Genomic DNA, 14680 nt, shown 5'->3' with positions numbered 1-14680 from the left:
TCAGAGGTTCTTTTGATTTTACTGAAGCGCCTCAGTTTCCTCTTTCCCCTTTGATTCTGCAGCCCCAAATTCCTTTCCTGACATTCACCCATTTTTCCTCTTTTATGCTACAAATAATCAGTCTGATCTTATTCTCCCCAGATTTATTCCATCCTTGATTTCTCCCAAGGTCCTAAAACATAGAGAAGCTTTTTAGCTTGTTGAGGAAATCATTTTTCTCATTCTTGAAAAATGGGAATGAATTCTACCTGAGCTTTTGGTATTTTTCCACTGTTCCAAAGGCCCAAAGAGTCTGTAAGGCCTTGTAGCTGAATTGCGTATTCTTGACCCACCCAAAGCTCCTTAGATGCTTACAAGGGGTAAAAGTATATTTAACCTAAAAGGACAGACTCCTGTTTATTGAAAACAGTCATGTAACCATTATAATCTGCCCTTCTGGAGAACTGCTGAAATGGGCCCAAACTACCCACAAATATTTGCGAAAGTTTTAACAGGTTATTACAGTGGTCCAGCTGATTCAGATGGGTACTAAGCTGCGTGGGCGGGTTTAAGAGATGTCCGCAGGGCTTGTAACGCATTGACTGCTATTCCTGCAGAACAGGGAGAGGTCAAGGATGATTTAGTCTTTGAATGTGGTAAAATTTTCAGAAAAGAAAAGATTTTGAGAGAGAAGGTGAGTATACTTTGAGATGTTTAAGTATACTTCCAAAGACGTGGATCTATTACTAGAGCTGAATGGGTGGCTCTGAAGAACGAGAGCTGAATCAGTGTTAGGAATAGAAACATTTGGAATTCATCAGCCTATGGATAGTGGTTGAAGAAACAAAAGTTAATGGAACATTGCAGGGAAAGTAGGTGACAAGAGAAGAGGATTGACAGCGAGACACTGACATGTGTGGACCGGACAGAGAAAGATAAGCTGATATTGCTAAGAAATAAATAAAAATAAACCAATATCATTGAAGAACATAGTGGTAAACAGTTCTGCAAAACATACTGCAAAACATTATAGGCAGGTTATTTTTTGTGATGAAGAAAAATTGAGAACATTAATAAAAGAGGAAAAAGAATGCCAAGAAAGGGACGGATTGAATAAGGGAAATAGAGTTGATTTTTTGGAATGAGTGTCTTTAGGGAAGTTGGAAGGAGCCTTAGAAGAAGGTAGAGACTTAGCACTTCCACTAAGACAGAAAGGAAAAGGCAGCGAGGTGTTGTTAAGAACAGGAATTAGCATCACACAGACTTATTTGAATTTTGGCTGTGCTGATTATTTGGGGACCTTCATAGAACTTCTCTGGGTCTCTGTCTCTTCCTAAAGTGGTGATAAGGAGCCCTCCTCTGTAGCGTTCTGCGCTTTCATGATGCAGGCTGAGCCTGGGCACTTGCCCTCCCCTTTGCCTCCGTTGCTCATTCTCAGATGGGCACAGACCACCTCTTTCCCATCCATGGGTCTCCCTGCTCGGACTGCCCAGCCTCAGGTACCTTTCTCCTCAACTGCTTGTCCTCTACCTCGCCCCTCAGATTTATTTACTTCACAGCGCCTATTCCCATCCAAAATGACCTTGACTGCATGTCTTTTTGCATTCATTTTCATAGCTTGTTTTACCTGTTAGAATATCTGAGTATTCATGAAAAGAACAGACTCATCTCATTTACTCCTCAGTCCCTCACCCCCAGGACAATTGCATACAGGGCAGCTGTTCAGTAAAGATTTGATAAGACTATTCATAAAAAATTAGTCTGAGATTGGGGGTGAGATAAAAAAAGTTGGCCGGTTGAGAGGCAGCTACCAACTTCTAGTAAAAGGACTAGAGAGTACGGAGCTGAGGATGAAGCAAATATGTGTTGGAAACTTTTAGCTCTACAAGAGCTAGTTGTGGATAGAGTTACGTTTTTTCATAGCCCATTTCAGAATTCTTTTTTTTATCCTCACAGCCAAAATCACCTGGACTATCTTATTACTTGTTTGCCTTCAGTTAACCAAGTCTTTTTCTACAAAAAAGTATATACACGTACCATTTATTTGTTTCTGTGTGAATAATAATATGAGTAATGGCTACAGTTTTTGCTTTTATATTTGCAAGGGCCAGACACCATTAAATACTATACATATATAAGGAATACATTTATTCCTTTCAACAATCTTGTAAGGGCAGTGCCACGGTTGCCCCATTTTACAGATGAGAAAACTGAGGCACAGAAATAGGTAACACACCCAAGTTCACATAGCTAAGGTCAAACCCAGGCAGTCTGGCTGCAGAACCTATCTCCTTTACCACTAAGCTATACTGCCTCTCAAGACCTACTCCACTCATCTGTGAGAAAAAACATTGTTCCTTTGTTGAAGCCAGACAAAGCTGTTCCTACGCTAGTCAGACAAAGCAGGTCAGATTGTCCTGCCAGGGAAATGTCCTGGGAGAAATTGTGCTGTCCGGGAACAAACCTGGAAGGAATTTTCTTTTCAAGGAAAGGAATACTTGGTTTTATTTTACCTTTTCAGTCCCCCCTCACATCATTGGCAACCCCTTTCAATATAAGGTCATCTGAAAATTGAATTAATTTTCTGCTTACCCCTTCTCCCAGGTAATTTAATAAAGACTCTGGTCTCAACCCTGAGCAGCCCACAGTAAACCTACACATGCTCCAGTAGACTGGCTCACACGATGGCAGGGTCTTCTGTTCTCTCTGGACAAACGTGCGTTTGCATTCTGTCGTGTCAGATAGGTGACTTATGTTTGTGCCTGATGCTTTTCTGACAACCCAAACACTGGTTGTACGTTTCAGCCCTCTCTTTTCTATTCTTACAAGTTTTCTCCAGTGATCTGCTCTAGCTTCTCTTTATTTTTTCCCAATATATATATAATGGCATTTTGTTGAATGCCATTATACTGATGATCAAGAAATTCTTATTTATGATAAATCGAATCCAGTTCCTCATTTCCTTAGAATTTACATGAGGATGGGGTGGGGTGGGGGGATAGGGTGAAAAGGCATACAACTGTAATTGAATAACAATAAAAATTTTTTTTTGAAAAAGCTACATATGGGAGAGCATATTATGTTAATTACCTTAAGTTCATTATGTTCCAATTTGGGGGTAAGAACTCCAAAATACATAGCTTTTTCTCTCCAAAAAAAAAAAAAAAAAGAATTTACATAAGGAAAGGTTATGAAAAGGAAGTGAAATTTTAAGTTCTTTTTATCCATATGATTCCTCCCCCGTTTCTTGAACTGAGGGGTAGCAAGCTAGTGTTGGTCACTCTAACATCAGTCCTTTTGTGCCGGGTGGCGGTAGGGCTGCTGTCTGCAGGTCTGTGGGGTGGGGCCGTGCGCTGCCAGCTACTGACCCTGGAGTCGGACTGCCCAAGTGTTCCTCCTTTGCTCTGTCTGCTAACTGTGTGACCTTGGGCAAGTTGCCTAAGTCCTCCTCCTTTTGGGAGGGAGGGGGCTTAACTTCTTTAGGTGTAAAGTAGAGATATGTCTAAAGTTATTGCAAGGGTTACTTGAATTAATATAAGGATTTAGAGCTGTGTGTGGAACCCAGAAAGCTCTCTGCAGCCTTAGCTGCTGTTTCAGTGTGTTGTTGATGTTGCTGTTACTTACAAAAAATTGCTTTTCTTGTCACTGAGTTGTGAAAATGCTGCCTGAACAAATATTATCTAAGCTCATCTTGATACATTTAAATGGTTAATTGAGTGTGATATGCTTTTAGTTTTTCTGTGTATCATTTATTGGTTGTTAAAATTTGCAATTAATTTATAGCCAAGTCAAAGGAGTTTCTTTGTGCCTCTTATGTTTTAGTCAGATGATACTAAAAAACAATCTAAATAAAGATGTCTTAAATATTTTTCTTTGCTTTCAAGAGTCAAATGAGTAAAGTATTTAAAACTCAATGTTTTCCTTGGGTTAGAATATTTTTGAATGCTTCTTTAATTTTAAGGAAGTTATTTTATCTATGTGTAAATATAGGAAAAGACAGGCACACCCACTGGTATTTAGGTACATTCAGGTGTGTTAAGTAGCTTGTCCCTTATTTCCTCTGAAATGTACATACTGCCATCTGCTGGAAAGAGCTTTTGTACAACATTTACACAGTATTTTCGAAAAAAAATTAGTCAATTATTTTTTGATAAGTTAAACTAAATCTTTTAATTAAAATTAAGCCCATTTCAAGGATGAGTCTTGACATCTTTTTCAGGGAAAACTAAGATGGGGGCAGTTGTTTTTCTAGCTCTTTTCAGGTAGATTATGAAAATACATCCACAGACCTTTAAAACATTTTGCACGGGTACATGGGAGAATGCTAAGGGTGGTTGTGTGGCTTATTGGCAGAGCAAGTCCAATTACATTTTGCCAATGAGACAAGGGAGGCGCAAAGAGGTCACAGGAGTAACAGGTCACTTGGTTCATCAGTGGCATAGCTGCAACCAAAGTCCAGGATTAGGTCTTCGAATACCTAATCCTGAGGTGCTGTTTATTTCTCCAGCTCTCCCCACATCCGCTGTGTCTCCGAGGATAAAAGCATTGCATCTTAATATTGATTAGGCCTGAAAAGGTGAAAAGCAGTCAAATTATTAAGTTCATTTTAAAAGTAAATCATGTATAGGAAGCGACTTTTTAAACCTTGGAAGGCAAAACAGTGAGTGCTATCCAGTTCTTTGCATAATACAGGCACCTAGTACGTGTCGATTTGCCACCCTGAAAGAGAACTTTCTTCTGTGTCTAAGTATTCCTGCCTTACGTTTGATTATTTCTACCCATAAAATTCAGGTGCACCTGTTCCCCGAACACCTGCTGACCCCGAACACCCCACACCTAATTTTGGTCCCGTCAGAACCCTGTTATCTAATTAGCTTGGCCTAACGGTGACTTTCTTTTGGTGAAGGGCAAATTTTTAAATGTGTCTTTTTATTCCATCATATTATAATGTAATATTTTCATAAAGTGGATATGATCTATTTGAGTAATATTGCCAACATGAATTTTGTCCATTATACTTTCGTGGCACTGTACTGACTTTTAAATTCATGAAGTACAGTTGAATGTATGAATTTAGTGGGGTTATGTGTACATTATACTAACTCAGATATGACACTATTTGCCATTGTCACAATGATTCTGAGATTTTCTGATGCCATCACTGCTGCTCTGCGATGGCTGTCTGCGCCCCTTCCCTTCCATCAGCTCTGCTCCCGAAATTCCTTCATTTTACTTAAACCTAACTACTTTCTTTAGTTTTAGTATTGTTCTTCTATCTTGTGTATTTGCTAACATTGCTTTCAGCCTTTCTTTTTACATTGATTGTATTTACATTTCAGTTATGTTAAGCTAAGTACGTGTCGAGTGAAGCAATGTTGCTAATTCAGAACAGCTGCCTTACAGAAAGCCTCTTGGAACATCCATGAGTCCCTGGGTGAAAATATCAGTAACGTGCCTGGCTTTTTGCTTTTATTGGCCTATAATGTTAGGACTTCCTCGTTAGATAATTAATCCAGAAGAGGGGACATGCAGTTTTCAATTAGCAACAGGAGGTGTGGTTTCTGAAAAAGGTCATAAGAAAAAAGCCTTTTGTCCAGCATTCAATTTTTCCTTATATTTACTCAAAATCTACCCCTTAATAGTGTTTACTCATGGTTCTTAGATTTGTTTTATGTAAATACACAGAATAAATCAAACCCCTTTTCCATTTGGTTGCTATTATGTCTTCTTTCTACATTTTTCTTTCCTACTTCCTATACTTTCATATCCCTCCCTCCATCTCACTAAAGTTTTTTTGAGCAATTGTTTGCATGAGTTAAATATTTTTATCCTTACCTAACCCTGTGAGATAGTGCTCTTACTATGCCCATTTGATTGAAGCTCAGAAAATTGAAGACCACAAACAATGAGGGGTTGACCCAAGATGTCAACTGAGACTATTAGTGTGTGGTGTCAGGCCCTGAGCCACTGTGTCTCTCCAGTCATTCTTTATGTGGCACTTTCTCTAGGCTCCTGGCTCTTTGCCCTTCTCTGGATATATCCATGTTTATCGATAACTCTTCTATGACAGCAGAGACTAAAGGAACCCAACACTTCAGGGGTACTCTGGCCTGCACTGGGACGACGTGGGGATGAGCTACCTACCCGCACACCTGACCGTGCATTTCCTTTTCACTCCTCAGCTTAGCTCCAACAGAGTTAAATCGGGTCTTTCCATTCTGTGCTTGTGTGTGTATTTGTAAATGAATGTACATATATGCACGCATGTTTCCATGTAAAAGGACTCTTTATGTCCTGTTAAAGTACACTTTGTCATCTTCAGTGTATACTAGGGTTGTCAGATCTTTTTCCTGCATTTTATTGCTCTTCTGTTTTTTTGTTTCATATACAAATTCGGTAAGTAAACCTATAGTCTGCATTTAAGGCGTTGGTTTTTTAAGGTGTTCTATGCAGTCCCACTAGATTCTTGAAACATTTCATTTGAGATTTCATGGTCTGCATCTTGGTCAGTGTGGCATTTAACAACTTTGTGATTCATGAATTTCTTTTCTTTTTTAGAGTGTTCTGCCATTCTTGAATTATATTTCTGTTTAAAGCCTCACTCTGAGATTATGCCTATCTCTTCTCTGTAGGTTTTTAATTGGCTGCACTCACCATTCAAACCCCCTAGAGTTGAGTGGAAGTGCATTTGGTTCTACATTCCTCTTTTAGTTACTGTGACAAAGGTTGGGTCCCCATTCTGGGGAACAGCTAACTTTGTAATCTAGCCTGACAACCTCACCTTTCCCACTCCCACTGGCATTTGTACACTTACTAAGAATTCTTTATCACACTAATTTGCACTAGGTTCTGCAGAAAATACAGTGACTGTCCACTTTGGATTCATATCTGCCAACAACTTACTGTGTTTTTATATGTCAGTTAATATCTACTGTCTTTCTCTTATTTATATAAAATCATCTTGGACTATGACCTCTGAGGTTGCTTAAATTCTAATATCTACAATTTTACAGTATACCTTGTCACTTTTAGAAATTTCACAATAACTTTAAAAATTAAATAAAAGCAGTTACTCAGCTTTGCTTTTCTCAGCTCTATCCATGACTGACATTCAACTGATACTCACTTGTACAACCATATTCTCTTAAAGCATATCCTCTGAGTTCATGATACTCGAGAGTTTACCAGCTCAGTAATTTACATATCTAACATTATTCCAAAGCCAAAGGTCAGAGATTTCATTTAAGAGTTCAGTTTAAATGAAGACTGCAGTACTTGTGATTACATGGAGGCTGATCCCTTAATTATTAAGCATCTCATAAAATCCTTTGTGCTCCTTTTCTTTTAGCAATTATCTTGTAGTAATTAGCATTGTTTCTAGGTGAATGAAATTTACCACGATGAATCCCTCGGAGTACACATAAATGTGGTCCTGGTGCGCATGATCATGCTGGGTTATGCAAAGGTAAGCCGTCTTAAAATATGTGAACCATGGACATTAAGGACTGGGTTAGCAAACAGAAGAAGAAATTGTTGGAGCTGTATCCAACATACGGCACCGATAAATCTCACGTAAACCTCGGGTGCACTGAACCAAGGGAGAAAAATGAGTGGAGCTCTCCAAATTTGAGCAGATAATGAACTATTTTTGTGTTACACCATGCCCTTTCTTTTCTTCTCTCTGATACAGCTGTGGATGGTCACCCTGACATCAGACACGATCATATGAATGAAAAAAAAATGAATACCATTGTAAGGAAAGAGGATTTCCTTAGTCTTGTCATTTTATCAAATTTATGATTTATTTATTCATTCAAAACATACAGAGTGTATATGTCAGATGCTTTCTAGGTACTCCAAATATATCAGTAAAGAAAAATAACAAAGACCCTTGCCCTCACATAATTAAAGATAATATTTTATGTGTCTACCTTTCCACTTAAGAAAAGTAAAGCACACAGTGAATATTATCATTCTAAAGAGTCTTAGTCCTTTTGAAAATTAAAAGTTGGGTCAAAATGCACACAGTAGGCATTTCATATGATGTAACTAACTGTTAGTAACTGAAGTTAACTTTACAATGACTCTAGGTATGTCCCTGTCCTTGAATAATGAAAATAATGAAAAATAATGAAATAATGAAGAGGATGAAAGGTGTCTCCCTTTGAGGAGAAATCTTAGGGGAAGTGACTAACTTGACAGTTTTCTTGATGTTTAAAATTATACATTCCTCCCATAGTTAAATTCTTCTGGTTACGAAATACTAATGAAGTTACATATTTAGCAAATAGAAACACTCCATATGCTTGCATTTCGTTATGTGTTTAACACCCACTTATTATCTGATGAGAGGGTGTCATTGATCTCCTTTATGCCATAAACCTGACCCACTGTGTCCGTGACACTGAATGCAAGTCAACTCCTGCTGGAGATGTTAACAGCCTTTAATTGGTTGTTAAATTTGTTCGGAGAAGCATGTGATCAGCATATAGCAAACCAAGCTACTTTTGTTAAAAATGTAAACACTGATAATAACATTTGCTGAACATAACAAAACTCTTAGCCCATCAGCCAATTAGGGTGAATTTCGGGTTGCAAGTTCAATCTCTCATTTCATCAGAGCTACTCTTGGAGGTGTGCTTCCTGGGTTTTTGAAGGATGGGCTCTTTCCCTCTGAACTTTTAACTCCTGACCATAATGTGATAGTAACAACATTCCAAGGAACTTCGCTCCATCTATTCGACCTACAAGATAAGTGTAAACCCCTCTTCATTGCCTTAAGCTTAAAAAGGGTTGGTTTGTTTTTCAGTGTGTGGTTTACAGAATTTGACCACTGTTCATTGACTAAGATTTGAGCAGCTTTGTCAGCTCATTGAAGAACTTATATTCTTCCCATATGTTGATTGATTCTAGACCAAAAAAAAAAATCTTAACTAAAGATCTTTAACAGCTCTGGACATAAGTCTCATGCCAGAATTTTTCCCTCTCTTTTTTCTCATTACCTATGCAACTAAAAATCTAAACTGAAGTAGGAAATATTTAGACTGCTAGAGGTCTGCACCAGTGACTAACATTGTTTGCCTCACGTGAGCAAATCTCAGCGTCACACACTCCCATATGTGTGTCGGCCACCTTGCACACAGGTGATAGAGAGTATGTAGATGCCCTTCACGGGCACTTAGAACTCCCAAACTAAAGTAGGTATCTACATGAGCCCCAAATAATATTATCGAACATGATTTAAATGCTGTAATCCCAAATGTTAACTTCAGCAAAAGAGATGAAAGGAAGCCTTTGGGCAAATGTTGTGTGTCTTCAACATTCTGTTCCCTCGCAGTCCATCAGCCTCATAGAAAGGGGAAACCCGTCCAGGAGCCTGGAGAACGTGTGCCGCTGGGCTTGCCAACAGCAAAGAGCAGATCCCAACCACTCTGAGCACCATGACCATGCAATTTTCTTAACCAGGCAAGATTTCGGACCTGCTGGAATGCAAGGTATTTCCATTAATATGTAGGAAAAAAACCCTAAGGGTATGACTTTTCCAAAGTAATCCTAAATCAGGGAGTCTGTTCAAATGTTCACGTCTCTGCCTCCACTCTCCACCAGGCATCAGCCAAGCATACATTTTCTTTCTATTGCTTCCAGTGACTTCTGTGGAACTCACAATGTGAAATGCCACTTAAATACTGTAATAACTTATACTCCCCTTTAAAATAATGATTGTGCATTTGGGGCACGGAGGGGATGCTGTGAAATGCAGTGTGAGTTCCACTGAGCGTTTGGAATGGGGAAAGAGATGCCATAGAACCCACTGCTGCCAAGAGCTTTCTTCCAATGCCAGCTTACATTTATCTAATAAATTCCAATGCTGGCTTTGGCAAGAGAAGACTGACGCTTTTCTTTTCAATGTTGATGGAATTTCTGGCTCCCTTCATCGGTACCATGATATGAAGGACCATTCTCTACAACAGAAAGACAAGGCTTAGTTGGTGGGCAGACCAGAATGGTAACCCCGGGCAGTTCCTTCCTTTAAGAAAGGAGAAAATGCAGACCCCGTGAATCTTTTCAGAGACGATTACCTGTGGCTTTCCCAAGAGAATGTGGCACAATGCTAGCAGCAGAAATAATACTGCCTCTGTTTCCTGAAAAGCTCCCTACCCCCTAGGCAAAGGTCCAGTAGTAATTCTTAATGGGTTTTCTCATAAAATGAAAATAAAAGTAGTTGTTATTCTCTACAGGATATGCTCCAGTCACAGGCATGTGTCATCCAGTGAGAAGTTGTACCCTGAATCACGAGGACGGTTTCTCATCTGCTTTTGTAGTAGCCCATGAAACTGGCCATGTGTAAGTCACTGTTGACAGCTACAAAGCCAAAAAAGGTCTTTTCTTCCCTGCCTCTCAGTATTGTTTGCACTTTGGGCACAGTGCATGCCTGCGTGCAGTTCTCGTCCCTTGCCAAGTCTGAGGGGCTGAGAGCAGCTGAGAGGTCATGCACTGAAACCAAATGAGTGCCTAGCTTGCAGAGACACCCTGCTATGAAATACGGAAGGCCTTTCTGTCTGATCGTTCTCTATTTCACAATTCCTGTGACTCCTCCACAAAAGGCATGTTAACTTACAAAATACGTATTTTCCTGTACAGTAAGTCCTTACTTAACATTGTCCATAGGTTCTGCAACTTTACGCAACACAACTTAAAACAAAACCAGTTTTATCATAAGCTAATTGATATAACCAAGAGTTAAGTTTCTGTGGCATCTTATCAACATTCTAAGGAAACTGCATTAAACAGAATGACTTAATTTGAGGACCTACGGTATTTATTTTTAAGACTGAAATTAAGCAGTCGCCTGGCCCCTGTGATTCTTACCAGTGAGATCTCACATGTGTTCCAGGCTGGGAATGGAGCACGATGGACAAGGCAATAGGTGCGGAGAGGAGACTGCTCTGGGAAGTGTCATGGCTCCCCTGGTGCAAGCGGCATTTCATCGTTACCACTGGTCCCGATGCAGCGGCCAAGAACTGAAAAGATACATTCAGTATGTCCCTTTCTGCATGTCATGAGAGCGTTTATAATATAAAAGAAATATGGATGTGAAAATGACTCTTAGGATCATGTTCATAACAAAACTCCCAGTGAATGAAAACGGTTGTTCACAGTAAACATTTTCCTGTGACCCAGAACTTTTGGCACAGTGATTCTATAACATGATTGCAATATTTTAAGTCGTAAGTCTACAATTTAAATGATTTTTTCCTGTGATTTTTTAAAGTAAATTATTCCTGGAATCTTGGATTAATGGTCAAATTTGAGTTGAGGATAAGGAGCAGGTTTTTGAGAAAGGTTTAAACAAAAAAACCTTTAAAGCAATGCTTTTGTGACCTTGTTCTGTGATCTAATGAAATCCCAGAGTATATAACCTAAGGATACTTTTGTTTTCAGGGGGGCTTGATAAAAGAATGGGACATTTCACTACACGTGATGTTTTCCTTCCTACAGTTCCTATGACTGTCTCCTCGATGACCCTTTTGAACATGAGTGGCCCAAACTCCCGGAACTTCCTGGAATCAATTATTCTATGGATGAGCAGTGTCGTTTCGACTTCGGAGTTGGTTATAAAATGTGCACCGCGGTACGTTTCTCAGTCAATGTCGATCTTGCGTCTTGAAATCTGTTTGCATAGCTCCTGTTCGGAGAGCTCTGCAGACTCACTGGCACGAGTCTGAGGATTTCTTCCAATGGTTTTGCGCTTGCCATGTCACTGTGTGTTAAAACTAAGTGCTTTATGTATACCGTCTTATTTACTGCTGTGACAGACTGCGCGCGAGTTGGTATACATTTATTTTACAGATGAAAAAGTCAAGATTTACAGCGATTAAGCAACTTAATTAAATCAGACATCTTGTAAATAGGGGAGCTGGACACTGAAGCCAAAGCTGTCCGGCTCCAAACTACCCTGTTGCTCCTTTGGTTTTTGTGACCTTTAGAGATGACTTTTAAGCATTAGACAGGTTGCTTTTCATCAGCTTGTTGGCCAGGGTCCTGTAGCTGTGACCCCAGGGAAGGGCGGTGCTGGTTCACGCTCCTGTGAGAATCACATTGCAGAGCACGGGGTGGGGAACACGGGCATTGTAGTCAGACTGCCAGGCCCTGGGGGCCCAGACCTGACACTTACCAGCTGTGGGATTTCAAGCACCTTCTTTATCTCTCTGTCTTAGTTTCTTCCTGTATAAAATGTGAATAATGATAGTGTTTATCTCATAGAAATAGATCAGGGCTCAATTTGATAATGCAACTGAAGTACTTAGCATGATGCAGGCACATAGTAAATGCTCTGTGGAATCCAGAAGCCAGCCTTCTGTGTAGCTTTTGAAATTAAAGGTATGTTTTAAGTTTCCATGTTGAGATTTAGTAGTTCATTAAAAAAGGGGGCGCTTTTTTAAGTGCTGGAGCAAACTGTATGTGTTAGAGCAAAAAAAAATAAGTATTTCATGGTACTAGCAATAAATGATGTGCTGTTTGAAATCTTCCACATGCAGATGGCTACAACCATCTGGACCGTCCACTGTACATTGTCAGCTCCTATCACCTCCACTACTGTTTTGACCTGGAAATTCTAAAACTTGGGCTCAATATGGTGGGAAAGTACAGTGTCCGAATTAAATAACAGGAATTAGAACAAAAAACCCAGGTCCAAAATGAGAACTAATTAAGAAAGAGCTCTGGCCACAGGCTGTGTGTAATTGGTGGTGTAGCCAATGACATGCAGGTAAATTGGTATTTAAGAATTTTTAAAAATCTATCTAAAGAGTGGTAAGATGTTTACAGTTACGAGGAAAGCAGACAGGCAAAGAACACATACAAGTATGTGTGCTGACACATACTTAGGGTATTGTCATGTGATATTTTAGGAAAATAAAAAATATTCTTAAGACTGAGAAAACTAAGATTCTAGTTGGGTTCTGGTACTGCCTTACTTGTAACAATAACTACAGCCTTACCTTGTAACCCTTATATTCTCAGCCACGGATTGTTATGAGGCTCAAATATATGGAAAGTATTTTATAAACCACATGAATGTACTATAATAGTTTGTTGTACCCAGAATACACTATCTTACATAGAAAGTTTGACAAATACTTTCTGCTTTTAGTCAGCTTTTTATGATGGGCATTTTTATTACTTATATCTGACTGCTTCACATTTACAGGGATTAAGAGGAGCCATTCTGATAGCTTGAGAGCTGCAAAACCATTATAATAAGTTTATATATTTAAAATGTTCATAATAATTACTTTTTTAAATTCCAGTACTATTTGAAAAACACAAAATAGAAGTGGCATGCAGAAATATTAAGAGTCAACTAGAGAATCCCAGACAAATCATTGGTTATCACTGTTATTTTAGAAAAGCAAACTAAAAATAGTCTCTACTTGGAATCCTTAGGCAGTATTTTTTTCTCATCATGCCACAACTTTGACTTTAAATTTAACCTGAAATTAAAATATCCAAGGAACATGATGTGAAGAAATTGAATAGAAGATATTGTTGGTACATATCCTGCCGTCTGCATTTCATTGAGATTTTGATTCTCTCTCTTCCAGTTCCGAACCTTTGACCCATGCAAGCAGCTGTGGTGTAGCCACCCTGATAACCCCTACTTCTGTAAGACTAAAAAGGGGCCCCCACTTGACGGGACTGAATGTGCTGCTGGAAAAGTGAGTCTGTCCATACCATGAAGACTTAAGATATGTGGCGTAATAATCACCTTTAAAAGTCTGGGAAATGACGAACATAGCTGTACTGTCATTTTTATGGATACCCTAGTACATGAGGTTTCATTGTGATAATGTACTAACTAACATTGTGTAGTAGTTTCGAATGACCCCTATAACAAATTACCAGAAGCTCAGTGCCTAAAAACAACAGAGCTTTATTTTCTCACAGTTCTGGATGCCAGAAGCCCAAATCAGTTTCACAGAACCAAAACCAATGTGTGAGCAGGACCATCCTCTCTCCAGAAGCTCTGCTGGAGACTCTTCCAGCATCTGGTGGCTGCCACATTCCTTGACTTGTGTCTCCACCACTTCAGCCTCCAACTTCATGACGCCATTGCCCCCTTCTCCTCTTCTGTATGCAGGTGTCCCTCCACCCCTGTCTTATGAGGATGCACATGCTGGCCTTGAGGGCCCATCTGGATGATCCAGGATAATCTCCCCTCAAAGTCCTTAACTTAATCATATCTGCAAAGACTGTTTTCCAAATAAGGTTACGTTTACAGATTCTAGGACCTGACATCTCTGAGTCCCCACTCTTCAGCCCACTACAGATAGACTAGGAAGCAGCAGCTCAGCAGAATATCTGGGACCCTATGAATGGGATTTGATTTACTTGCTGGCCTCCCTCTCCTTGTGAAAATTGTCCAGAAATAAAGTCCTGAGAATTTATACAGAAGATTTGGCCTTGCTCCTTGGGGAAAGAAGCCCAGAGGTTTTAAATCTCAAATTGTGCAGTCAGGATTGAATGCTCAGAAACTGGCCAGGTGCCGAGCTACCCTACTCCTAAGGGGAAAGATCACCCATCTCCAAACAAAGGCATGTTAAGAACTCAAGCTGAAGTGCCTTGATTAGTTTGGAAATAAGATATTGTAGACAGGACCAAAAGCTGGCAAAGAAAATTTATATAGCTTTTAGTTCTTTTA

The 14680-nt window shown here is 39.5% G+C and overlaps 1 protein-coding gene across 1 annotated transcript in view; it reads left to right on the top strand.

Annotated features, from left to right (window-relative positions):
- Nucleotides 1-14680, top strand: part of ADAMTS3 (ADAM metallopeptidase with thrombospondin type 1 motif 3) — a 229285-nt gene that overhangs the window by 187093 nt on the left and 27512 nt on the right. The window contains exons 6-11 of the mRNA XM_024577370.3: nucleotides 7361-7444; nucleotides 9317-9473; nucleotides 10218-10323; nucleotides 10874-11017; nucleotides 11479-11611; nucleotides 13584-13697. Coding sequence (XP_024433138.2) covers nucleotides 7361-7444; nucleotides 9317-9473; nucleotides 10218-10323; nucleotides 10874-11017; nucleotides 11479-11611; nucleotides 13584-13697 — 738 coding nt within the window. The remainder of the gene's footprint in view (nucleotides 1-7360; nucleotides 7445-9316; nucleotides 9474-10217; nucleotides 10324-10873; nucleotides 11018-11478; nucleotides 11612-13583; nucleotides 13698-14680) is intronic.

The sequence above is a fragment of the Desmodus rotundus genome, chromosome 4, assembly GCF_022682495.2.
Source record: "Desmodus rotundus isolate HL8 chromosome 4, HLdesRot8A.1, whole genome shotgun sequence".
Classification (NCBI taxonomy): Eukaryota; Metazoa; Chordata; class Mammalia; order Chiroptera; family Phyllostomidae; genus Desmodus; species Desmodus rotundus.
Note: the sequence above shows the minus strand (reverse complement) of the source record. Positions and strands in the feature narration are given on the sequence as shown.